This window comes from Pimephales promelas, chromosome 10 (assembly GCF_988280905.1).
Source record: "Pimephales promelas chromosome 10, fPimPro1.hap1.1, whole genome shotgun sequence".
NCBI lineage: Eukaryota > Metazoa > Chordata > Actinopteri > Cypriniformes > Leuciscidae > Pimephales > Pimephales promelas.
This window is the reverse complement of record NC_142778.1, coordinates 9,020,147-9,046,267: the sequence shown is the minus strand read 5'-3', so window position 1 is coordinate 9,046,267 and position 26,121 is coordinate 9,020,147. Positions and strand designations below refer to the sequence as shown.

General features: G+C 38.6%; 1 protein-coding gene across 3 annotated transcripts; it reads right to left on the bottom strand.

Annotated features, from left to right (window-relative positions):
• Positions 1-507: 507 nt before the first annotated feature.
• mapk6 (mitogen-activated protein kinase 6) lies at positions 508-25,535 on the bottom strand. Of its 3 annotated transcripts, none has more exons than XM_039681873.2 (6): positions 25,384-25,535; positions 13,422-14,598; positions 3,168-3,312; positions 2,384-2,548; positions 1,924-2,125; positions 508-1,657 (listed from the first exon to the last, which is right to left on the bottom strand). In XM_039681873.2, the coding sequence occupies exons 2-6, from the start codon at positions 13,974-13,976 to the stop codon at positions 538-540; spliced, it is 2,187 nt and encodes a 728-aa protein (XP_039537807.2). In that variant the 5' UTR covers positions 13,977-14,598; positions 25,384-25,535; the 3' UTR covers positions 508-537. The 3 variants fall into 3 exon arrangements, with proteins under 3 accessions (XP_039537807.2, XP_039537808.2, XP_039537806.2); XM_039681874.2 differs by lacking the exon at positions 25,384-25,535 and adding an exon at positions 17,930-18,285; XM_039681872.2 differs by lacking the exon at positions 25,384-25,535 and adding an exon at positions 16,085-16,241.
• Between the last annotated feature and the right edge of the window lie 586 nt (positions 25,536-26,121).

The following is a 26,121-nucleotide window of genomic DNA, read 5'->3' as shown; positions in this document are numbered from 1 at the left end:
ACCTGTTTCTGAATCTACAGTACACTGTGTGCAAATGTCATGCCGTTAATTTCATGTGTGTATATATATATATATATATATATACACACACATGCATATATATATATATATACACACACATATATATATATATATACATATACACACACATATATATATATATATATATATATATATATATACACACACACACATGCATATATATATATATACATATACATATACATATATATATATATATATATATATATATATACATACATATATATATATATATATATATATATATTTCAGAGTTGGAACTGAAAATTAGAGGGCAAAAAAAAAAAAAAAGTCTCATATGTAGGAAAACAGTCCAGCACTTTGGATGAACTTACGAACTGAATTCATTAACATTTAATCCACAAATTTTAAAAAAAGAAAAAGTTTCCTTAAAAAGTAACCATATGTAAAAAGATAAATGATTCAAGTACAGAAATACATAACTCTATAAAAAATAAGCTGGACTCTGCTTGAACGGGGAGGGTTTTTTTTTTTTTAATTCAAATGCTTGAAAATGCTGCTGTAGGTTTTATGGGCGATTTGTGGGGAGCGCTTAACAGCAGAGGGCGTTAGCGTGGCCTGGATGGACTTCAGAGGAATGTCAGCCGCTCCTTCGAACCCCGGAATGGCCAGAGACTCCAGCTGCATGTTAAAGACTATCTCGCCGCCACAGGATATGAAGTCACCCTCCGGAGCAGGCACCTCGACGGGCTCCGGGATCTCGGACTCGGCCTCCTCCCGCTTGCTGAAGAGCCGGTCTAGGTAACTGCTCTGGCAGCTGCTGTTCTCCTTCTGGAGCTGCTCGTCTTTGCGGACATCCCAGCAAGCCTCGTCGATCAGGCTGCTCTCGGCAACGCCGGTGTCCGTGAAACTTTCCCAAGGACAGGGTGTCCGAACACCAAGCTGTGCCAGGTTGACTAGACACTTCTCTTCTTTTTCCTGACTGATGGACTTGGACATGGAGCCGCAAGGAGCACGAGTGTCCAGTTGGGAAACTGAGGTGTTTAACTCATTTAGGAGGTCGACGTCACCGGATTCCGGCTGGAGGCTCAGTTTGATGGTGCTGGCGATAAACGAGTCAAAGTCGAAGCCCTGGTTGTGGTTCTGGTGTTTTTCTTGTTCACGGTCCTTCTCGGCCACGCTGTGGTTCTGAGACGCTTCCTGCAGGGCGATCTGGGCCTTGACCAGTCCGTTCTTCTCACACTTGCTCTTGCCCTTTTTGTCAAACTTCTCTTTGCTCTGTTGTTCTTTCCAGTTAGAGAGGTTGATGATGAGTTTGGGCTCGTAGTAGTGGTTCACTTCACTGTCCCTCCAGATCAGATTATCCAGGTAGGATGGGGAAACCGCTTTGTAGTTGCATGTGTAGCTGCACTCTTGGTCGCAGTACTTGTTCTCGTGGTGATCTTCCTCTTGCCACGAGTGCTCTGAGAGGAGGTCGAATGATGGATCCTCTAGGAACTTTTCGCACTCTCCATCCATGTATTTCCGAGGGTCGATCTGGACCTCCTCCTCGTCTGTGCCGTCTGACATAGCTCGAGGATCACGCTGCACATCTTCCACTTCATGGGTGCTGTGCAGGTGCCAGTCCTGATCAGAGAACTGACTGTCATGGTACCTACAGTGGGAAAAAGAACAACAAATGTAACAAACGTAAATTGATCTGGGTAGCTTGACGAACAGTTTTGGAGACTTCTGCTTTTAATCTTTCAATTGTGTAGAAGCTGTACTGAAATATGCCCAGAAGCAATCTTGCCACTGGAAAGATGACGGCCAGGAGAACTGACTTTCCTTAAATAGGCTTTGCTTACACTTACTCTGCTCTTACCGAAGGTCAAGTCTCATAGAATGATGCTGGTAATTCTCCATTAAGCGTGAGCTCACCTGTCCCAGTTGTAGATGTGACTGTGGCTCTCATCCATGAGCAAGATGTCATCCACCTCATCCTCAATGTGGAAGGGGTGCGATGACACTGGTTCGTCTAATGGGAATGAGTAATCGCTCATGTATGGGTGAGCAAGAGCCTCTTCCGCTGTGAGTCGGTCCATGGGGTTAAAGGTCAAGATCTTCTCCAAGAAATCCAAGGCTGCCATAAACAAATGAACAATAATACATCAGATTTAGCTTGCCATTTAGCTTTCCTTTACCAATCCAATGTGGCTTAGCATCAACCGTTGCAGACCTGAGATCATTTTCTAAAATCATAGAGAATGCTATGGATTGCTAAAAAAAAAAAAATGGGTCATGGGAAGGGAGAGTGGTATTCAAGTTCCCAGGAATTTAAGCGTCCATAAATTGTTTCTATGAATTGCATGCATTCCGAAAATATGCTTCTTCGACTTACCCTCAGGGCTGACACCAGGCAGTAACTTGGCAAGCGGCGTGTGTGGTTCTGACATGTCGTTCCTGATAAAGACGGGTATTACACTTTGAAGCTCCAGTCGGTCTTCTTCATGGACGACCGGAATGGATTCCAGAATCAGCTGCATCTGTTCCAGCTCGTGAGCTCCTGCGCACACACAAATGTTTAATTCAGATAAACTGTCAAAATGTCAAAGCAAATGCTCAGTCAATATTTGACACAACTTGTAAACTCAAAAAACTGGTCTTGTTGTGCATGTTTGCCAAGACTTATGGCTAATTTCAACCTTCATTTCAATAATGAAATTCCATGACCTTTCCAGTTGTTAAGGATTATTGGAAACAGACTTGTAAAAATACATCTATAGAGACTGAGCTGAGAGACTGATACTAGTATATTCAATAGGGACATTTCCATGATATTTTACAATTTTATTTAATTTCAATAACTTTTGAGGGCCAGGAAATCATAATTTTAAAATTGTCAGATATTTCCTAAGCCAAGACTAGAATACACCAAAACCAACAGTTCTGTCCCAGTTTCCAAAAAGTTTGAGTTCACAGAAAGAGCTCCTCTCTCTTAACTACAACGCAAGAAAGAAAAAAAACAAAAACAAAAAACAAGTTGTCCTGATTAATTTTAATACATGGCCACAGGAAAAGACCTTCAACTACCTGATCATTGTGTGTGCAAGATAATAGAAGATAGTCACCAAGAACTAAAACAATTAGGCAGAATACATTCACACAGAGACAATGTTTAATACCTGCAAAGAGTGTTTTTCCAGTCAGCATTTCAGCAAAGATGCACCCAGCGGCCCACATGTCAATGGCTTTGGTGTAGTTATTTGGGGAAAGGAGCAGACGAGGAGAACGATACCATTTAGTGACCAGTCCCTCAGACAGATGCCCCTATGGAAAGACATAACCAACGTCAGTGTCAAAACAAAGACCCTTGGAAATAACACTGAACAAAAATCCTTCAAAAGTTTGTAGAAACTGTAACTATTTATGAAAAAACAAACAAACAAAAGAAAAACCCACAAAATGAGCAGTTAATTCATGTTCCTCATGTCTCATCTTGTTCATCGACGGGGTCATGCACTATAAAACACTCGGTTTTTACCAGACATTTCCTGAGTAAAGCAGCCATGGCCCAGTTTCACATCTAGGCTACCCTTCAAATGAAAAGGCTTATAACTACATTAACATTTCATTTTCAGTCAGTTTCAAGCTATGCTACAGTCAGGCCTATTGTTATATTGCAAAACATATTAATGCATTATGGGTCACTATAGTGTAAATTGTTCTAGTGTAAATTGTTCCTTAAATTGTCTTTGGTAAGTTGTTTTTTGTCCCTTTCAGGTCAGCTACCATTATGACAGAAATCTCAAACACGCTCTCAACATGCATCTATATAACAATCTCTAATGGCACAGAGATTTGAGTGCAACTACTGTCCCCCTTGAGTACTATGGTTTGTAACCATCACAGTGACCCAACAATTGACATTTTTGCTCAACAGGACCAAGGCTTTGCCAAACTAACCATTGTATACTTCTGGCCTATAGTTCTAAAGGAAACACAGAATGATAATGACTCAAGGACAACATAAATGGACAGACAGACAGATCAGCAGTCCCTCTAGACAAAGAACCAGGATAATCCATCTCGTGCCCAACACATTGGCAGACAGACAGACAAGTCATTGACATTAGCCTGCACCACTGGGTCACTGTTCATTAGAGCAGCACAATTCTGTATAAATTGAGAATCAAAATTTATTTGTTGTAGTTTCAAGCAGAGTTCACAATTCTCACAATTCTGAACAGTAGGGTTGGGTATCGAGAATCGAGTATCGATTGGAACCGAGACTAACTTTTCGTTTTTTCCGGAATCGTTCAAAAGTTAAAATTTCGATTCCTAGTTTCGATATTCACAGTCCGCCGAGCGGAAGAAGAAACCGCTGAACACCAACGAAGAAGCGTCTACCGGAAGTGTTGGCATAACCGCGCGAGTCGAACATGAGTACCTTACGTCGGCAATCCAAAGAGTGGCTTCACTTTTCTAAAAATAACGAAATCTCGGCAAAATGCAAAATTTGTGACAAAAGGAGTATTTTTACAGAAGGAGTTAGTTGGTTAGCAAGGTTAGCTAAACTTGAGGTTTTGACCCTGCCTCTTAAAAGAACCGGAATCGAGAATCGTTAGGAACCGGAATCGAAACAAGGAATCGGAATCAGAATCGTTCAAATTCAAACGATACCCAACCCTACTGAACAGACCACTAAACAAAACATGTACTGTAGCCTAATTTACAAGATGCTCGGACAAAATGTTAGCCTAATTGCTATATATATATATATATATATGATTATATATTTATATATAACATATATATAATTTAACATCCTTACACAGAGTCAGAGTCCAGCCAATGGCCCAAAAAGAAAAAAAAAAAGAAGGTGATTGAGGCCATATATGAATTCACAGTTCACTTCACTGCAAGGGCTATTTCTGTCTAAATCCATGGTCATGTATTGTTTTGCAAGGTATCGGTCAAGCTCTTAAAAACGGATTACAGCAGACCACGTACACAATTAGCCATTGAAAAGCCTTCTCTGGACCAACAAATACGGACAGACAAGACCATCATTTTACATCTCAAACAGACCTTAGTGACCTTTCACTCCCTCTCAAAACAGCACAGATGCCTGGAAGAACACCAACTAAAAAGATTACTAAACAATTGTCACAGTCATGGTTTTTGCGTCAAAGGTCATGCGCAAGGTTGCATAATGCAATGAGAGCAGATTACGAACATTCAGATCACATTCTACTTAAAGACTGTGTGAAAGAAAGATCCTGGTAAAGGATTAGACTTAAAAACACGCATGCTAAAGAGAAAACCAATCGGCTGTAACGGCAAAACTAGATTTTAGATTTTTTACATTAATCGAAATAAAACAAAAATCGTAAAACAGCTTCAGGCTGTGATTTATGAACCATGTGTTTCAGAGATAGTGAAGTGCGAAACTGAGACTCTGGCTTAACTATAAATATCCACTGAGAATCGTTTATAGAGGAGAAAAGCAAAAAGTAAATAATTCACAATCTCGGTTCAAACAACAAATTATTCAAATGATCATTCCTAAATGACAATTCATCTGTCTATTAAACCTTTGACAAAAATCACACTGGAACATTCAAACCTGCATTGGCTCTGCCGCTGAACCAGAGAACATGATGTATAGGTATAAAGCAGCTAGTCTTTTCAACAATGAACACAGTATTGTTACTTCTGTGCTACAAATATTCATATTATTACAGAAGTATGTAAGCCATCAAAATGGAGTAAATCACCTTTGGAAAGTAACTTGGCACTTCAAGTAACGATTGTGTCAACTAGCTACATTGTTACGCAACCAGGTGGTGACAAGTGGCAATATATATGTAATTTAATCATTCATTCAAGAGATTCGTTTAAAAACACCAATTCCTCCAGTATTGAAAAAAAGATTTATGAGGCCACCCTTAAAAATATTCTTGTTTGCCGTAACCCGACCGACCCTGTCAATTTAGGGCCGACCCAATTTTTTATTTTTTTTTCCTTTTTGTCCGACCAACTTGCCGGTTGTAACCTGCGTTCAGACCGACCGATTTTTTTTTTACTCTTCAAACGACTAATTCAAATTCAATAAAAAAATATTAATTATATTTTAGTTAGTATTGTGAAAGTTGCTTGTGTCTACATACCCTACAAACGTAGGCTACGTTCTTTCTTAAATAAAAACCCGTGGCGTCATATTCATCAGATTATGTTTACACCATTGGTTTAACGTTGCGTGTCACTATATGGCTTGTACGTTCGCTCGTTTCAGTGTTCCCGCTTGGTACCCGGTTTTAAAAGGGCAACGGGGCTGAATATCAACCATTTCTATATATAATAAAAATATTAAACAATTTGTCTGTGATGCAATTTTGCTATTCGCAGTCCAGAAGAGAGAGCGATCTCTCACCCGGAGCCACAGCGCGCACAGCACGACAGCCCTGCTGTCAATGACAATGAGGACAAAACGTGGTTACACTTTAGTTTAGATCTGGGATATTATTCTAATTGTATTTTAGATTTCCGCTTTCAAAGATTATAAAAAGAAGATATTTGAGATGAAACCATTACAGACGCATTCTGTCCAGCGCAACTTCCTTCCCTTCACAGCGTTGCGCTGTCATTTCTTCCTAAAACCCAAACGTAGGCTACCGTCAGAATCAGCACGATCTGTGATTGTTGTAAAATGCAGTCTGTACTGTTGCTAAACTGCGGACGCGTGCAATCATTAAAAGAGCCATTAAAAGCACAAAAGTCTGCGCAAGAGACGTTGTTCACGACGCGCGCTCCGAAATGCACTAAAACGAGACAAGAAAAGTAGGCTATCGCCTCATTTTGGGCTTCATGTGCGCATCTAAACCATCAAATATACATAAACACAGTTTATGTCTTAATTGAACGTAAATAGTTGGGAGAAAACGATGGTGCATCAGTCATCTATTACAGTAGAGTTCTGCATTCGGTCTTAAAGGGGCAGTAGTCTAATAAACGTGACGATTGAGCCAATGCGAATCAAACAACAAAAGGCAGATAAAAATCACTCACAGCTCTTGAATGAATAACTTAAACTTTAATAAGCATTAATCTAACTATGATAAACTATGCAGTGTCATTTTACATTTGATTACTAGCTAAATTAAATTTCTTTTCAGAGAGAGCGACAGACTTAACTAATTTTAGACCTTCCTGAAATTAAAGCACTGTGTAGCCTATATAGGCTAATTTGTATCTTTGTTTAATTGTATTCTTTGTTTGACCATGTGTTTGTACTTGTTTTTGCTTATCTCATGTATATATGCATAACAAATAGATATTTTATACATTTTGTGACTAGCCTAAAATGTAACTGGTCGTATTTTGCATTAACACCTAGCGGCGGATGCACAGTTTGAAGACCCAGTCAGTGACGTCACAATATGCATTTTTTTTTTTAAATTCACGATCACCATCTCCAAAATTGTACCTTTTTTTTTACACTGAATCTTGGAAAAAAAATATAGACCTACCTACCGACCCTTTTAAAAAAAAAAAATTGCTGTTACTGCAAACCAAAATATTTTTAAGGATGGCCTGAGTGAGTCATTGATTGAATCATTCATATAAACAAATTTGTAAAATAATTCATTCAGATTAAGTTAACCATTTAGACTGCATATCTATTTCTACAAACATACACATTTAAATTATTATAGTTTTAAATATATATACACAATTAAAATAATTTTCTTATTTATAATATGATTACAATACCATATTTTTTCCAATACTCCAATGATATTTTAATAATTGATTTTACTGTTGATTAAAATGCTAAATTTGATGTAACATTGACGGTGGAAATGAATGGGCTTGGACTTAAAACTCAGTAAACTTGATTTTTTTCTCACAGGACTTTTTATTTTAGTTGAACGATACACAATGCATAGTCATAATCCATGATAGCCTACATATTGTGCATTTTTGTATTGCGATATATTGTGACATGATATATGGTTACACCCCTAAAGCTTATTCAGGAAGTGACAAGAGCAGAGTCTAAGAGGGTGAATGCAATACAAATTTCTGCTTAAATGAAGAAAGTCAAGCCAAGCTAGTCATGACACATTTTAGGCAACTCATTTGAATTTAAACTGAATCCACCCTCGCTGGTGGCGTGAGGCGGCAGATGACTCATGCAGGCCATGAGATGGGCTCCTAACCAAACAGCAGGAAGATTAGATGTCAGACAGAATTGACAAACCCCAATCGCACCTCGACTCATATTTATTGTAATTTGCTAGGGCAACTATTACTAAAACTCACAATTATGGGAACTGTTTGCAATACTTTAAATCACACAGCTTGATGGAAAAGGGTCTCACATTTTTATCCCTTATACATAAAAAAAAGAACACATCACTTTGACCTTTCATGTTAGAAAGCAGAGTGTATTTTTTTTTCAGTACTGAGATCATCGGAGACCACAAAAGTAGGTCAAATTCAAGTCTGTTGAAGGAGTTCAGCGTGTAAAATGAGTCAATGTCAGAAAGTGCTGAGAGGAGTGAAAAACACTGGGCCCAATTTATGCCTCTAAAAGTCCCCTGTGTACAAGGAACAGTCTCTTTTCACAGCACATTTAACATGCGCACAATGAACAGATAGAAGACAGCCTTTGGTAAACTGACAAAAACGAAAACCTCAAACAGCTGCAGAGAAGAGGAAGAACAAGTCTGAACCCAATGACACAAGCAAACATCAAAAGCAGGACTTGGAAGAAGACCAGAATCCAGAGCGCTCAGCCAAAAACAGACAGAGAAGAGAGGAGAGGGAGAAGGGAAGTAGGGGGTTGATCCGCACGTGAATTCCAAACATTCCTCAGACTGGGTCGGATTTCTAGAGCAGAGCATAAAAAGACCCTCTAAAAACAAGCAGCTGCCCTTTAATACAGGACCCTTCTCACAATACTTAAGTGTTCACTTCAACACTTCATATTTTGTTTCTCCAAGGTCTACCTAATCTTAATTACGTTTTTTTTTTCTTTTTTGCATCAGAAAACAGTTTTTTTAACCTTAGTAAACAGGATATTGGTTACTGTACCTTTAAGACTTGTATGTAAAAGACTGCAGTTGTTGAATATTCAGTGCAAGACCGACTCCAGACTAGTGTTGGACGATATACTGGTTTAAACTAGGGGTGTGCACGAATATTCGATCTATAATTATTAATCAAAAAATAAAAGACTATTCGAACTTTACAAAGTTGCTTCGCTGTCCGTAAACGTAGTGAATCCATGATAAATTCCAAGAACTCGCAATTATAATTATATGCACTGGGTGGCGCTGTGGAGCGTTTAACAAGTTTGTATTTGATCACATTGTCGTCATCTGCCTCGCAAAGTTTGGAATTAGGCTACTCAAACATGGATATTGTTTGAAGGTAGTTGCCCATTTAGGTAGTCCAGCCTATGGTTTGGAATAGTGGTCAACCAAAATTTCTGTCGATATCTAGAATTATTTGATACTCAGCATCAGCCGATAAGTTCTGTATGGCCGATAACTAAGTGTCGGCAGTGGACTTTTTAAAATCCATATCAGCGATCCCTAGTTTGGCACAAAGCTCATGATAGCGTAACAAAGAACTATCAAAAGAGTGAGAAAATAGGGCTATGTGCCAATTAAGAAATAATTTGCCTCTGATGCAGCCAATAATAATCCAAACACATCACATTACTTTCTTCCATACACAATGCACATTCTGAATGTGGGAGGGTTCAAGTCAGAGCTTCCAGTCATCTCTAAAGGTCTGAGAAACCTCCTTCAAACATTTCTTAATTACACTTTCTCCAGCTCTGGCTAGTACTGCCATGCTCGAAACTGTTTTTTGTTTTTTAGCCAAAGAGCTTTGCTTATATTTAGCACTTAAACAGCCAGAGAGCTTTGCTTATGTTTAGAACTTAAACTGCCTGTTTGAATTATAGCTTGCAGCAAAATCTCAGTTAGCTTTTCAAAAACTGACCCAATTTCCATGGAAAGAAACATGGAAGGTTGGATGCTGGCAATTTTCAAAACTGACTTCTTTGTATGTTTTTTTTTTAATGCCAAAGGACCCTTTCGTTGGATGAAGAGAAAAACTTGGTTCACTAAATTTCATCCCCTGCTACAACTGCACGGTTTTGGGTAAATTAAAAAGGAGATCAATTCCTCTGCATGTGATTCTAAAAAGACAACAAAACACACAATTTAGTTAAGAGATTCTTACAAATTCTTACATTTTTTTTTTAATTAAAAACATTTAATAGTTGTTTTGAATGAATGATTCAATGACTCACTCAAATACTTCACTTGGTTAATTACCGGACGAATTAGCATTCAACAAAACTCCTGCATTACATTGCTTTAATGACAATGACTGATGTGATACAATCTTTGTTTGAAGCATCAAGCTACTTTCAATTGGGGATTTACTCTACTTTGATCACTACCATAGACATCAGTGTTTGTCCAATCCAAACTATAAACTTGTATCTTTTCTAAACTTTTACATTGCAACACAAAAATAGCCTAATGATACTGTGTGTGTCTGAAAAGACTTTGTAAAGTCATTTCATACTTAAAGTTTGATGACAACTGCTCTATCGGGGTCAGTGGCTACACAAACACAGATTTGAATGTTCACCTGTAATCGTACTTGTCAAAGGTTTAATAGTCATAGCCGAATTATTGTCATTTAGGAACAACATAGCATAGGTGTCCAAATCAAGAACACAACCTTGTAACGATTAATCGTGGTGCTCTTCCCTCTGCTCTACCATCCCATAACATTTGATGTCCAGGTCAATTGACGTGTGTAAGAATAAACATTTTAAAAAAGAACATAAACTAGAGACTGGAATGGCTGACACTGTGTATACAGCAGACGCGAACGCTGCGAAAAAGGTGTCCAGACAATAGAACACATTATAATCAGTGATGCTGTCTAGACTGGAACTGGTGCGCAGCAACAAATAGCCGACAACAATAAACTGAAGCGTAATTCTAATTCTTTTTCTGACGTACGCCAAGCACTTGCTGTCTGACAAGGCCATATGAATTTGGAGTGGTCGCTTTGTCAAGTCCAGTGTAGACTCAGTCTTTTGCGGTGCAACTTTTATCCACAACGGTCACGTCCAGTGTTGAGACCGTGCTTCCCACAAACCTCCACAACTGAAGTGCTGACTGCAAAGGGTCATTTCGCAAAGGCAACACACACACACTCTTCTCTTTCTCCATCTATCAATGCACAAAACAGCTTAAACAGGTCAGCAAAAGTGAGATGAGCACAGCACTTTAACAATACCCAATGCAGCAAAGAGAAAAATCGAGAGAAAGACAAAAGGAGGAATGGATGCAACCAAAAGAAGTGTGAGAAAGTTTGCTTCTCAACATCTTTTCTGGCTTCTTCTACAAAAAAAAAAAAAATGATATTTTACTGGGAATCTAACCAGAACCATGAATATCCAAATGAACCTAAGATTTTGGTTATACTCAGACAATGTATGGGATATGTAAATGTATTACATGTGCCACTTTTAATTGGAATTCAGTCATTTCAAATCCTTAATCAGAATCTGCTGTTTTTCCTTATACCTGCGTGTGTTTGAAAAACAGTATTTGAGCACTTTAAGAAACGGGTTAAAAAGTTCAGCTATCAAAGTCAAGATAACCATTTCTGGAGCAAAGAGGAAACAAATTTCTCACAAGATTAGAAAATAAGGGACATAAATCATACACAGAAGACTTTCACACTCATTCATTGGGCTCATTTGAATTTAAAATGATTGAGCTGGCTAAATTACAGTGCAAGTGTACTAAAAATGAACTCAAATGACAAGAAAACCGTGAGAAAAGAACATGGATGCATCAAGTTTTTCATAATACGATTACTGCAGAATTCTCCAACTACTGATGAACCAAAACCATGTTTTCACTGAGACACCAACACTGAAATTAAAGGTTTATTTTAGCCATAAACTGAAAATTTTATTTAAAAATTTATTTATTACATAAATTAAACTCAAGATTTAAATATAAATATTTAAACAGTGACTGTAATAAAAACTTGTTTTTATGACAGGTGTGATATATTCTAGGGCTGGGTAATAAATATCGATTTCTCGATATTAATCGATTCTCATTTTTACGAACCGATATCGATTCTTAAATCTCAAGAATCGATTAGTCATCCTGTTTCATTTGAATGAATGGGACATTGTATTGCGGCTGCACGCATCCAAAAAAATAATAATAAATAAATAAATTCGCAATAATCTTTGTCCTTTGTTACTATTGATATGAAACAAAGTCTCAATTTTCAAATTACGCCCATTTTCTTTAGAAATTCAAAAACATGAATAACGTTTTGGCGCTGTGGCGTGAGATCGCTCTGGCGCAGCTCAAGAAAACAGCAGCGCAGATCTCTCTTCTGGGTTAATAATACCAGTAACAGCGCAAAATAAACATGAATGAGCATCTGAAAAGTGTGTTAAAAGATAAGAGTACAACTTTTCAAGTCAGCGTTTCAACCGTGGAAAGACGTCAGTTAAACAGCTTGTAATCAATGTCATGTATCGTCATATATATTTATCTCAGAAAACCCACATAAACTCGTTAGTCAACTAAAAAAAATAACTCCAGAGAAGCATTTTGCTAAATATATACACCATATTACATATGCATTATAATCTTAATGTTCTTCAATATTTAATGCATATTTGAATAAATATGGCAAGTTTTTATGACAGCCACCATTTAAATGTTTATATTTCATATGATCTTCTTATTATAAAAATAAATAAAAGTGTGATTTAAGTGTTTGTACAAAACAGTTCATTATTACCTTCATATTAGGTTAATGAAGCCTAGTAGGCTACAACTAGACTCTGAGTACATGTGTGAGAGGAGATCTGGCTGGCATATGATCTTGTGAGCCCATAGAGAAGAAATGAATACAAATTTAAGACACGTGTATGCTTTAATCCAGCCACAACCTCCAACATCAGTGAAATTACCCCTACATAACTACATTCAGGAAGTGAAGAAATAGTGGACATTCCACTCTGATTCCATAAAGGTACAGCTGTATCATTCTTTTAATAATATTTCTGTAGTGTTCCTGTCTGTTCCTTTCAATACACACAAGACACAAATAACCAGATATGAGGAAACTGCAGTGGAAGTTAACGTATTGGAAAGGGATTCAGAGAAACAGGAAGTTGGTGTCATTTCAAGGACTGTCGCACTACTATTTACTTCCAGTGAAACAACGAATCAGTGAATGGAATTAAAGCTCATTCATAGCTAAGCCATACAAGATGCCATCTGGATGGGTTTCAATGAGATGGAACAGACTCCAAACACTGAAAGAGATAAACATGAAAGTGAATTTTTTTTAAATACCTTATGGGAATAGTGTGGGTCCATGATGCGGGCAAGTCCAAAGTCCCCAATTTTCAGCACCAAGTCCTCTGTGTTGACGAAGAGGTTGGCGGGCTTCAGGTCACGGTGAAGCACGTTTGCCGAATGAATGTATTTGAGTCCTCGCAGCAGTTGGTACATGAACAGCCGTGCATGGTCCTCGGACAACAAGCCCTGTTCCAGTACTTTACAGAGGTCGGTTTCCATGTACTCCTGTACGATGTACACGGAGTTGACTTCCGTCAGAGAGCTCACGTCCTCCGCAAGTCTCCTGCCACTGGGCCCGAGGGTTTCGAACACCTTCACGATGTTGTCGTGATCGAGTCTGCGGATGATCTTGATTTCACGTAGTGCATGTTTGACACTCTGAGGGTCGGTCAAGACTATCTTTTTCACAGCGACCCTCTTGTCACAATCGGTGTCGACAGCGGAAAAGACCAGTCCGTTTCCCCCGTAGCCCAGCGGCTTCAGGTCCATGTAGCGAGGGCCCAGGTCGAAGCCGTGAATGTTCATAAGGCTCTCAAATTTCTCTGCCATTTTGCTGTCTAGAAAAGCAGCTCTTTGCAGATGTTATAGCTGGAAAGATTTCTGATTTATCTGATATGCACTGATCTTGACTTGCAACTACTAGAGCTAGATGAGAAAGACAAACCTAAAAACACGTGACGAGCACTCAAGCACCCAAAGACTGGAGCGCTTTCCCCGACCGACTGTAACGGCGTATTTTGGGAGATGCTGGGAACTGATTTGGATATGTTGCCAAGATATGTTGTCATCATACACAACACTTTTTAGCAGCTTTTTACTAGGTTTATTGGAGATTTTTTGTTTATTTCTATGTTTAATAGGGTACAATGGAATGAATTTGGAGGCCAATGAAATATCTTTGAAAGCAACCGAAATAATTAAAGTCACTAACTATAAAACCATCGTCACAGTGCAGAAATTTTCAGTGTATGACTGGCCCTGAGTAGCAGCATTATTAGCGGTCCAACTAAATGGTGTTAAATCTACTTTTTTCTTATCCTGTTTTGAGCACCTGATGTGTGGAAAGCAAAAGGGTTGTGATCTCAGTGAGACGTTTCCTTCTCAATGATCAGGCGGCTCCAGCTCACCGCAGTCGCAATCAAAACTATCCTCCATTTTACACTGGGATACCCTGAAAAACAGAGAGAGAAAAAAAACAACCAATTAGCAACAATTTACCATATATCAGAAGACCAAAACTCAAAGTTGTTTACAATTACAATCCTTATTAGCACTTTGCAAATAGGATTTCCCTTTTCTATGGAGGAGACATTGAAAAATGAATTTATCCGATCCATGTTCTGAGATCGAACGATACTGAAGGGAATTTAAAAAGCTTGTCTGAAAATAAAACGCCAAGACCACGAGTACAATACAAAGCACTGCTTATTCAGATCTGAACTTTCTGAATGAATTTCCTCCGGTAAAATGACAGCCCTCGTCTTGAGCAAAGTTTCCTGTTTGTGTGATTGTTCATGAACCCCATCTCTGACGCGTCTACAGTATCTGATGTCATGGGTTCCTATTTCTCCACCCCAGACTGCAGTAACCACAGTGATCTGTAACACACGTGTAATGGATTAACACGGGCCCCGGCCTGTGTCTGAAGACACAAAGGTTGGGGGTGATTCAGCCACGTTGCAGTAGTGTGTGAGGGAAATTATGGCCGACCGGCTGCCAACCATTTTGTTAACTGAATAAGGGAGCCAACAAATTCTGATTCAGTCCTGTTCTAACATTAAACCAACACATAGAATTCATATTTAAACAATGACGAAGTGAAAGTGTGTTTTAAATTATATTCATAATCCCTCTAAACATGTTTCTGTTATGGACCCACCACATAAACTCCATTAAGGACATTCCATGACAGTGTTTACGGACACATTTAACACTCAAAAAGTAAGTATTATGATTTTCCAGGAATACCTAACGTTACATATATTAACAATTCAACATTAAAGTAGATAAGGATGTGGTTGAGGTGTGAGGGTTTTAGAAACAAAATACAACAACAAGGAAAACGTATACTGTGTTGTACAGAAGTGGTTTGCTTTTATTGCGGTTCAGTAAAGTTTAGTCAATCAGGATGTGTTTTTATAGGTCATTATCGGTCCTCCATTTTACTGCCACATGCTACATGCTAAAGCTAAAACTGAACACCGGCTCAGAGACGAAATACTACAATTAAAAAAACTGTAAAACAGAATTAATAACCTAATAAAATCAAGAAGACTCCTTTATATAAAACAGTATTAAACTGAAGTTATAATAAAACACACAACGAAATAGCGACAGCATTCAAGTAAACACCAATTCACATTAAAAACAAATATTGAACAGATTAATAAACCAGCTAATGGTGAAATACAACGTTAACGCCGCATATTAATGGCTCGTGTAGGAGTAAACAGTGTGTTCTAATGATGTGAGTGTAAAATATTGATGCTTTTAAGGCGCTTCAACGTGTTAGCTACCTGAACAAAGAAGGTTATTGTGCCGCGGAAAACCATCGCACCGCCTTTTGCCGTTAAAATAAACCCTTTAACCTGTTAGAGTAGCCATATTTACACCCCAGACACGCTCACACATAATAAAGACATAAAATAAGTACTCACTCTTCTCACGGGTGTCATGTATATTTTATCCCTAACCGTTCTTGGTTAAGGTTTGTATGCGCTACCAGCGCGCTCTCCTCGCAGAGTGCTGTGTGAAGCGGTAGTGTTGTTGAGGCACTTAGCGCTGCCACGCATGCGCACTGTGCGCTTCTATTTCTATCTGTATGGCGTGTTGCTGATCTATGAAGCGTAGTTACTACGCATGGGCATTGAATGCTCTCTGCAATCATACTGCTTATTTTATTGCTATGGGAACCTCGGCGTTTTCAAGCTTGAGTCCAAATCATTAAACTGAAACTCACTGGAATAACCACAGCATCTATAAAGCGCAAAAAACGCCAAGCTTAAGCTTAATATTGCAACAGCTCATACAAATACTTCTTTGTATTTGTTTTAAAACCAATTTTTTTATTTGTTTTAAATGTTTTAAACATTTCTCAAAATTCATTGTCACAAATTCACTATATTTCAGCTTATTTTTTTATTTTTTGATTGTTTATATTTATCCTGCTTTTTATACTACCGGAAAAGATTTAAAAAAAAAACAATTAAATTACTGTTATTGTCATATAATTTAAGTTTACTCAAATTAAGTTTAATTAAATTAACCTCATGAGAAGTTAAGCTCTAAATTCAGGTCTTGCTGTAGGGTGTTGCTAAAAACAAACAATAGAAACAATCACAGAAGTGCTAATGATTTCAACAAAACTACAAATACCATTACAAACCACATTTAACCATTAAAACTATTACCAAATGGTTTCCCTTGTATGCCAAGTGCCAACTGGGCTTTTGTAAACTGTTGCCACGGGTTTATTTTTTCCCCCCACAATATAAAGTTTTGACATAAACTGTAATTGTATGGAAATGCTTTACATTCTACCAATGATACAAGGTATATTTTTTTGCGAGAGACGGCCCTTTTAAGTTCTTATAAGAATAGGCCTAGTGATTTTTAAGTTCAAATTATGTATAACACAAAACAAAGACTTTAAAATATGTATTATGGGTGTGGCACATATGTTGAGTTTTGATATTTGCATAGGGTCATGCTGGTTTTGGGCTATTTTTGATAGAGCTTTAGGCTGGTTTTATTACAGAATTTGGTTATTAAACTTAGCCTATTTCCTGTTTTAAGACAGTTTAATTCCAGATCCTGACGTTTACGTTTTCTCATGGTTGCTAAAGCAGGGTCGTTCTGTTCTGTCCTGAGGTCGGTAGGTTTCGTCTTAATTACACAACTCCTGACACAAATTAAGACATAACTGTCACTATAAGTTCTCAGAATACAATAGAGGTCAAATACTGAAACTTGAGTCTTATATATTTTAAATAACGTATAGTGTGTCAAGTTAATAACAATAAATATAGTAACTTTTAACAATTAAAAACGCTTCACTGCGCCGGCGCTCTGGCAACGTCATGTAATCATCAATGAATAAATCCCTGCTGACATTGGATCTGCCAGTAGGGGCAGACTATTTCAGATCTCAATGTTCCCATCATTCAAGATTTATTGCCATTAAGCTGCTTGCTGCCCGAATAGCCCTGGGTCTGGGGTGATGTAATTATTTTGGGATGCATCTTGAACTTTCAGGGTAACTTACTGAATTTAAAAGTTAAAAGTTAGCCTATTTGTTTAGATCCTTATTTCCTTTTCACATGTTCAACAACACCATCACATAAACAGCCCTTTAAAATTTTACGAGTAATAATATCAACAACAAAACTATTAAAAAACAATGCTAAAAAATATATATTTTTAAAAAATCTTATCTTATCTTTTTAAAGGTTCTTATCTGATGCAGACAGCATGTTCTGTTCCAGCTGCCCAGCTATACTCACTGCAGTCGGGTCGATTAGTTGCTCCCTCCCTGTTTCGCCTCGCTTGTTTCCAGAATGCACGTTTTAATATTAGCACAATGTCTTCATATGGCTATAAGAAGAGGTCTGAGCGCACGACGCATGATGGTGTAGTAACATGTACCAGAGTTGTCCAAAAGCCATCTGATGCCCACTAGGCTCCAGACTGAAACGCTAACGAATACAGTGTAAACACATTACATGCAGCAAAGTTGAGCTGCATGGACTCCAACAGAATAATCAGGACTGCATGTCCTGCGCCAGTGATGGATGAATGGATGGATGGATGCGGTGCAGCATCAGGAGATACGCGCGCATGTGAATCCCCATGTGCTCGCGTCTATGCCGCACTGCGACTGCGCAACACTCAGCCCAATGTGTGTGCCCTACTCATCACAGATTATATCACAATGTATTTAGGCTATAGCCTACTACTCCTAAGTGACAGGATAAAAACATTATTTTAAGATACATTCTCATTATACATACATATTCATAAAGTATTCTTGTAATGATTTTTTTTAAGAATGTCTGCCATAAACTATTTAAAATAGTTAATAAAAAAATTTAAAAAAAATGAAAATGGTAATTTATTAAAACCGGTATTGCTTGAAATATGTAGACCTATGCTGAGCTTTAGGGAGCCTATATTCTAGTAAAATGTGCATGCTGCTCCTTTCCACACAATAATGCCATATAGATATGGATTTCATTAACCAGTAAAAAAGACAAAAAATAGCCCATGAAACCATTGTGGTATATTCCAATTATTCCGAAACTGCAGCTGTGTGGGGATAAGATTAAACTTTAAGTCATTTATTCACTGAAGATTTCCCTTTTTGGAGCTTGAGAGCAGACACTATTTCATTGAATGGAAAAGAGCAGCTTGGACATTCTACAAGACGACAATTTTAATTGGGTGTACTATCCTTCAGTGCCATATGGTCCAAGAGATAATAACAAAATTGTGTACCAAAAAAAATAACATATTATGCCCTCTATGTTTGGTCCAATATGTAGAAATCTATTGTTGGTCTTTCTGCACATTCTACCTCCATTACCGACTGAATGATATGTTTCAGTATGTGCCACATTATAGGCCTCCAAGATTGTGGCTTAAGTCTAATATAAGGTTGTGGAATTATTAAAAGGTTACCCTGGAGCAATGTTGTGTAACTCTGAGACATATAGTGTTACCCCTTATTAAAATTTTATGATGGAAGAGTTTCACACAGCCCAGTTTCACAGCAAATGTCTTGTATGTCAGGCAGTCTAGAAGCTCAAATCAACCCACATAACACATGCATGACCTATGGAAACCGTTGCGATTGTAGAGGGAAGCATTTGAATAAAAATAAACATAAGCCAGTGGTGTGACTTTGTGGACTTTGGGTCTACAGCATGTGGAAGGAGAACAGTAGGTGTTGGGTAACAGCTGAGGTGTGTCATTCACTCACACACATCAAACATTGAGGTTTATGACCCTCTAAGTCACCAGACTGTCTTAAACAAACAGATGCTCATAATCCACTTTCACAAGCAAACATTTATCATTTATAAAATGACAGCATTTCAAATCACAAATGGGGTTTTTCTTTTTCACCTTTGGAGACTGCCAGACAAAAAATGTGAACTTATCCTTATATTTATTATGTCATGGACATCAATAATATTACACAAATCCTGTTAATTAATTTTGTAAGTAGTTTGAATAATTATATTTTTGTGGATACGATCTCCTGGACTTGCACTGAAAAATCCAGCCATGTTAAGGACTCTGCCTAGAAACACCCTAGAGACCATAACCATGTAAAACCCATATAACTGTTACTCTTTAACACACACATATACACATATACATATATTATTGTTATTTTTTGAAACAGATTTTATAAAATGACTTGTTAATGTGCTGTTTATAAACCAATTATGTCAAGTCAAGTCAAATTTATTTGTATAGTGCTTTTTACAATATACATTGTGTCAAGGCAGCTTAACAGAAAATCATAATATAACTATTTATAATATCTTCATACCTTATGGTCACATTTAACAGATTATATAGTTTACATTTAGTGACAATACAATCTTTTCAATACAAACAATTAAGCAGATTAGATATGTTAAATAGCATACCACCTTGCGCAGGTGTATCCTACTGTATATATTGCATACTTATACATCCAACTTTATATAAAGAGTTGGGCGATAATATTTAGCGACAAAAAAACAAAATGAGGCAGGTGAGATTTGCTATCTAGTTTAGATCACTTTATACAGTGGAGTCTGTCAGGAGTTGGTAAGCAGCATTATAATACAGTTAGTTCCAATCCTTGATTCTGATTGATTGGTCAATAGCTGTGCTTTATTCATGATAAAACATGGCTATGATGCTTTCACCCAATGGTTCTATTTATCACTCCGCAACACTGCGGTTCCTATTTGTTTTTATTTGAGCTTTCATGCATATTACACATTGGAACGTTGTTGCTGTTCATGGTCAGGGACTATTTTTTTTCAAGCGGAAAAAAGGCTTTTAGTGATTTTACGTCATGAAAGTAAAATAAGTAACTAAAGGCACCAGGGTTGCGGTGCCACCGGCTTGGGCCCGCAATCGATGCTCGCAGCTATATTTCATCTTGTTTTACTCTTTCACTTCCATTCTCACAAATTATTACACAATACACAACAGTTCAGGCGTGCTTTTTAAAGTAGTAGTCCACAATATAATTTATTTATAAACACATTTTTTTATTATTTACTTATGCATCAACAATGCAAACACATCCGTACATCAGATTTAAGTTACATAACTTACCAACTGCTTTCGAACATCATGTTTAGGTCGTATGAGTGCATGTATGGTGAGCAGTGTTTTCAGGCAAAATTGTTAGTATGCATGGAAATGCAGTGAGATGAGAAGCATTCCATGTCTTTCCATCACTAAGAAACTTTCTGTGCTCCTTAGGAACGTGCAAGGGGGTCCGTACCCCCAGTACATCCCCCTACTGGAAACAAGGAGTGAGAGCACCTCGCTTAGCATCAGTGTGCATTTTCATTTGTTGCAGCTGAGTAAACCTTCGGCGAACAGTCATGCCAGTTGACGGGTGCATTTGCCTGCCATAGAAGGGCTGAAAGGGTGAAGTACCAGTTGAAGATTGTGGAGTGGCACAGTACACCTACAAGAAGTCAGTTACCACAGGTTTCCATGGCTGATTTGGATGGTGTGTTTGAGCACACAGTTGAACCTCTCTACAGCACTATTAGCTGCCAGGGAGTAGAGAGAGCAACGATGGTGACGAATATTCCTTCCTTCCAGAAAAGTAGCAAAAGCAGTAGATGTAAACTGAAAACAGTTGTCACCAAAAATAATTAATGGATTTCCATGGTGGCTGAAGATGGATGACAGAAACAAAACCACAGAATCCCAAGTGACAGTGTGAGTAAAGGAGACCTCATGCCATTTGCTGTAATATTCAGTTGAGGTTATAGCAAACCTGTAGTTGGATAAATACCAACTCTACAGCCACTTTCTGCCATGGTTCATCTGGTAGCGGCACTGACTGGAGAGGAGAAGGATGTGACTTGCCCGTTTTAGACCGGTTTTAGGAGCAAGAATATAAAGCACCAAGAACCTGAGCATCCATCTCTGGCCATTAATAGAGATCGCAAAGCCGTTATTTGGTCCTCACCTCTCTCTGACGTTCTTCGTGCTCTAAGAACACCAGCACAGATCGAAGAGCAGCAGGTACAATAAGCCGTGAGCCTCGGAAGATGGAGCTGTCCTTAATAGACAGTTCCAAACAGAGTTTATTAGTACCGCAATAACTCAGCGTCCAGCCCCTTGAGTGTAGGAGGCCAACCATTGGAAATCTGTGTACAAAGTTTAATTAAGCCAGGACAAGAAGCACATGAATCAACATCAGCAGCAGAAAGAGAATTACAGGCAGTAGAAAGAAAAGCGACAAACTCCCCATCAACAGGAGCTGGAGCAACGGCTTTATCTGCAGGAGAAGCATTTTGAATCGCCTGTACACGTGATTCATCAGGAAGAAGACCTTCCCCTGAAACAGGACAGCAGGCTTGTTTGCCAGAAATTACACTTGGGTTTATAAGTTGCAAGCCAGCAGCTTCTAAGACCACTTTGTCATGCACAGACATGTCAGATCCATGGAAGATAAAGTTGTCAAAGTAATTTTCAACCCCTGACAAGCCAGTCAGGAGAATGGTCATCATCTTCTGAAATCCATAAGGAACACATAAACGAAACAGTCCGTTGTGAGTAACAAAGGCTGTGAGGTCATGACTGTCCTCATGCAGTGGTACTTGGTAGTCAGGTCGATGGTAAAGAAAACAGTAGAACCGTAGTGCAGAGAGTAGTTCATCTATGTCTGGCAATGGAAAAGAGTCCATAATCACTGCTTTATTTTGCTCTCTAAGGTCATCGCACATCCTAATTTTACTTGACTTTTTCTGTGTAACGACAAATGTTGACACCCATGCAAAGGCGTCAATGCGTTCCATCACGCCAACTGCTTGCAAATAATTTAATTCCTCTGACACAGCAATACAAACAGAGAGTGGAAGATGCTGCACAGGTGACAGTTTCATCCAGCTTTACACAATGTATTAGGTTTTTAGCACATCCAAACCCAGTTGACTCAGCAATAGTGTACCAAAAGACTGGCACTGGAGGAAAACGTAGCAGGAACTGTCATGAAGGGAAATGTTTCAACAATCTGACAATCATCCAACCACTGGAATTTTGGCTTTTGTATACGTCACAAGCCTGGCCTTGGGTTGCGATAGCACAATTCAACCACCAAATCCACCACACAAGTCTGTGAGTCAGAAGTAGATGTAGTCACTGTGCTTGTAATAGGAGTATGGGCTGAATATTCTGTGTACAGTAGAGTAATTTCTGGCAATTTAATTTCACAGATCTTGCGCTTGTTTGACTGGCTGATCGGTTTAGCATGAAATCAAATGTTTTTACACTTCCTGCATGTTGCAGTCTGGCAGTTCACAGTGTTAGCTAAGTGTCTCCGGTCCACATCAAAAGCATGACTTCCTCTTTCCCACCTGAGCAGAATTAAGAGGTGCATGTGACAGTTTTTAACTTGGCAGGAATTTGAAATGGACTTAGCCTGTCGTAACAGCTCTGTCCAGTGTGAGATCAGTTTCTAGTAAAAGTCTCTTACGTATCGGTGGGCTAAACACATTCTCTACAAACTGACTGTAAATCATTTCATCCGACCAAACTCACATGAAACAACAAGCTCTCGCAAAGCAACAACGTACTGTAAAACTGTCTTGTGAGGAGCCTCACTGCGTTTATGGAAGGCGTAGCGTGGCGTTCAGCTTGTGTCAGCTTTTGGCTCGAAGAAGGCTTTCAATAGCCTGGATGCCAGCCCGAACCCCGCTCACAACATTTTTTGGTCGGGAAGTTCGGTCTGGACTCGGTCCATTGAGGAGAAATTATGATCAGTCAAAAAATTAACGGGCCAATCAGATTGCCAGGGCGGGCTTTATACGATGATGGACAGATGATCTGCAGGGACGTAATCATCACGTTATCAAAGAGCGCTTAACTGGTTTCCCTCAAAGATGACTGCAGCTGGAGAATTGAGATGTATAGATTCCGCTGTCGCATCTGTTGTAAAATAAATTTACAGCGCATTCATTTTTGTTTCAGGAAAAGTGTAACTTATCAACTGGCTCCGATGGTCGCTAAGAAGATGGGACATAATGAAACGCCTGTGGTCGTTGTGGTTTCTCCTTTGGTCGCACTCATGGAGGAGTAAGTAAAAGAAGCAACACAAGTTCTATAGTTGAAAACTGTGCTATGCAAAGTATTTGACTTACTGCGTTGCTCTGATTGGATGTAGGTCTACCGAACAGAGGGGTTTTTTTTCCCTGGTTTGGTTAAGACATGCCTCATAATCAAAGCCCTACGGAGCAGTATCAGAATCACATTCTGACTAGAATATGAGTATGACGAAGTCAGGCTAGGCTTTCAATGCATCCTCTCCATCCTTATATGTTGTACCTGTGGGCAATGATAAGAAAAGCTGTTGACCCTCTGTGTCAAGGCAATGAAGCAGTACAGCTCTCCATCTTTAGTCCGGCAAAGTATCCCCTATGGCATCAATAACCTGTAGACAATTTTCAGAAATCCACTACCATGGGTTAAACGGCGTAGCTGGCTCACCGGGGCAAGGCAGAAAAAACTTGTGAAAGGTACGTCAGCAACAGCCATCATCCTGACCAATGCTAGTCAGAAAAATGGCTAATTCCCGTCGCCAATTTGTCAGGACAGCAGCAAGAAATTACTGTGATAAAAAGTTGTGTAAGCAGTGACAAACTACACAAGACAGGAGTAGCGAACTTCATCCATCTTGTTTTACTCTTTCACATCATACAGTTCAGACTTTCTTTTTTAAAATAGTAGTCCACAATATAATTTACTTATGAAATACAAAGAGCTTTATACAAAGAGCTGAGACATTACACAGCAGAGATTATCACAAAATCAAAATAAATGTGTAATGTTTTAAACATTTACACACCATTTAACATACTTTTTTATGCAAAACAACTTCCAGTACAGTAGTTCCCTTGGGGGCAATCCAGAGCCACTTATCAAGGGCACAATAGCCCTCTATAGTTCCTGGGTCACCACTACTTGGCATCAACCTGCAACTATTGTGTAAGCAGGCCAGATCATTAACCACTTGGTGACCACTACAACACTGACACCATCACAGTTAATGACATAACCTTCGGGTGACAGCTCCATCCTGGAAAGATATTGATCTTAGTTGTCACAGACGTCACTGAGCAACTACTGATCAAAACAATAAAGTCGTATAGGAATGTTCTGTGATCTATAGTTTACATAATCCAGTGAGCTAGTTTTTACAGTCTACTAAGCCTCCTACACCCTCTCACGAATCTCCTCGCCGAGTGCCCGCATCACACACTCTGTTTACTGTTTGTCTTCACATGCTGTCTAGAGTTGTATTAGGGATAAAGCACTCGTATAATTACATTACAATGACCAACTCTATCGGCTACTTAATGATGTTCAGATGAAGCTGTGCTGTAAATTGTAACTGTGCAGGTTTAGGGGTCACTGACGCACTTCTGATAATGAGAGTTTTAAAGTTTCGCTATGCACAACTGAACCATGCCAGGACCTTCATGTCACTCTTAAATCCTGAAGCTGTCCGTGTGTACCCTATTTTCTGGGCCCTTTTCCCAACCTGTCATCATAAATCCCGAACATTCAGTGTCTATATTACATGTCCCCAAAGAGAGAATAAGGGCGCCAGGAGAAAGGTCTCTGAAAGTTAGTCAGCTCACTGCATTAGTAATAATCATAAATTAAGCAGTATAGTTCAGCAAGAGAAGTCAGGTAAGAACAGGTAACTTACCATGGCTGAATTCATCCAACATCTGCTGGGAGAACATTTCGAGTCAGTAATCCATGTAAAAGTATCCAAAAAAACAGTATCCAGCAGACAGAGGTTAAGAGCAGGTCGACTGAGACAGCCAGAGGGTGCCTAGAGTAGTTGTGTTGTGGATGAACACTCATCTGTTTCTGAACTCCTCCATAGTGGGCTGTTATAGGCTAAGAGAGAAGGGGGCGGGGCTTCTTCTGTGTATGGTTCTGTTATTCAGCTCCAACTCTAGTCCTTTACAGGTCACTCTACATGCATCTCTCTTGATCCTTCAGTCCCTCCTTATTTCTATTACTTTCTACCCATTTATCTTTCTGTCATTTAAACTACTGTGTGTTCAGTGCACATAAGCAAACTAGGAGCATTATATTTTCCTTTTTTGTAGACAGCAGCAGTTTCATGGGTGTTTGAGTTAGAGGTGAGTCAAATAAAATGAGGAATTATGAGAAGTTTTAGAAACAGGAGTTCACCATTGGCAAAATATTATTTCAGCTGATTGTTCTGTTCTAAAAGATTCCGACTAATCATTCATTTAACAGCCACACCTTATATGTGTTTCATATTGCATGACTAACATTTAGAGCACACAATAAATTAATCTAACACAGTACTTGCAGACAACATTAGAATCATAAATTAAATAAAAAATGACCCTATTTACTTACTTAAATACATGCCCATGGCCCTATTGTGATTGATTAATTATTCCAA

Bases quoted from the DNA above. Each gene is read 5' to 3' on its own strand.
- mapk6 (XM_039681873.2), bottom strand. From the start codon at position 13,976: ATGGCAGAGAAATTTGAGAGCCTTATGAACATTCACGGCTTCGACCTG. The intron at 2,126-2,383 runs GTAAGTCGAAGA...TGTTTATGGCAG, and splicing joins GCCTGGTGTCAGCCCTGAGG to CCTTGGATTTCTTGGAGAAG. The intron at 1,658-1,923 runs GTGAGCTCACGC...TTCCCACTGTAG, and splicing joins CACATCTACAACTGGGACAG to GTACCATGACAGTCAGTTCT.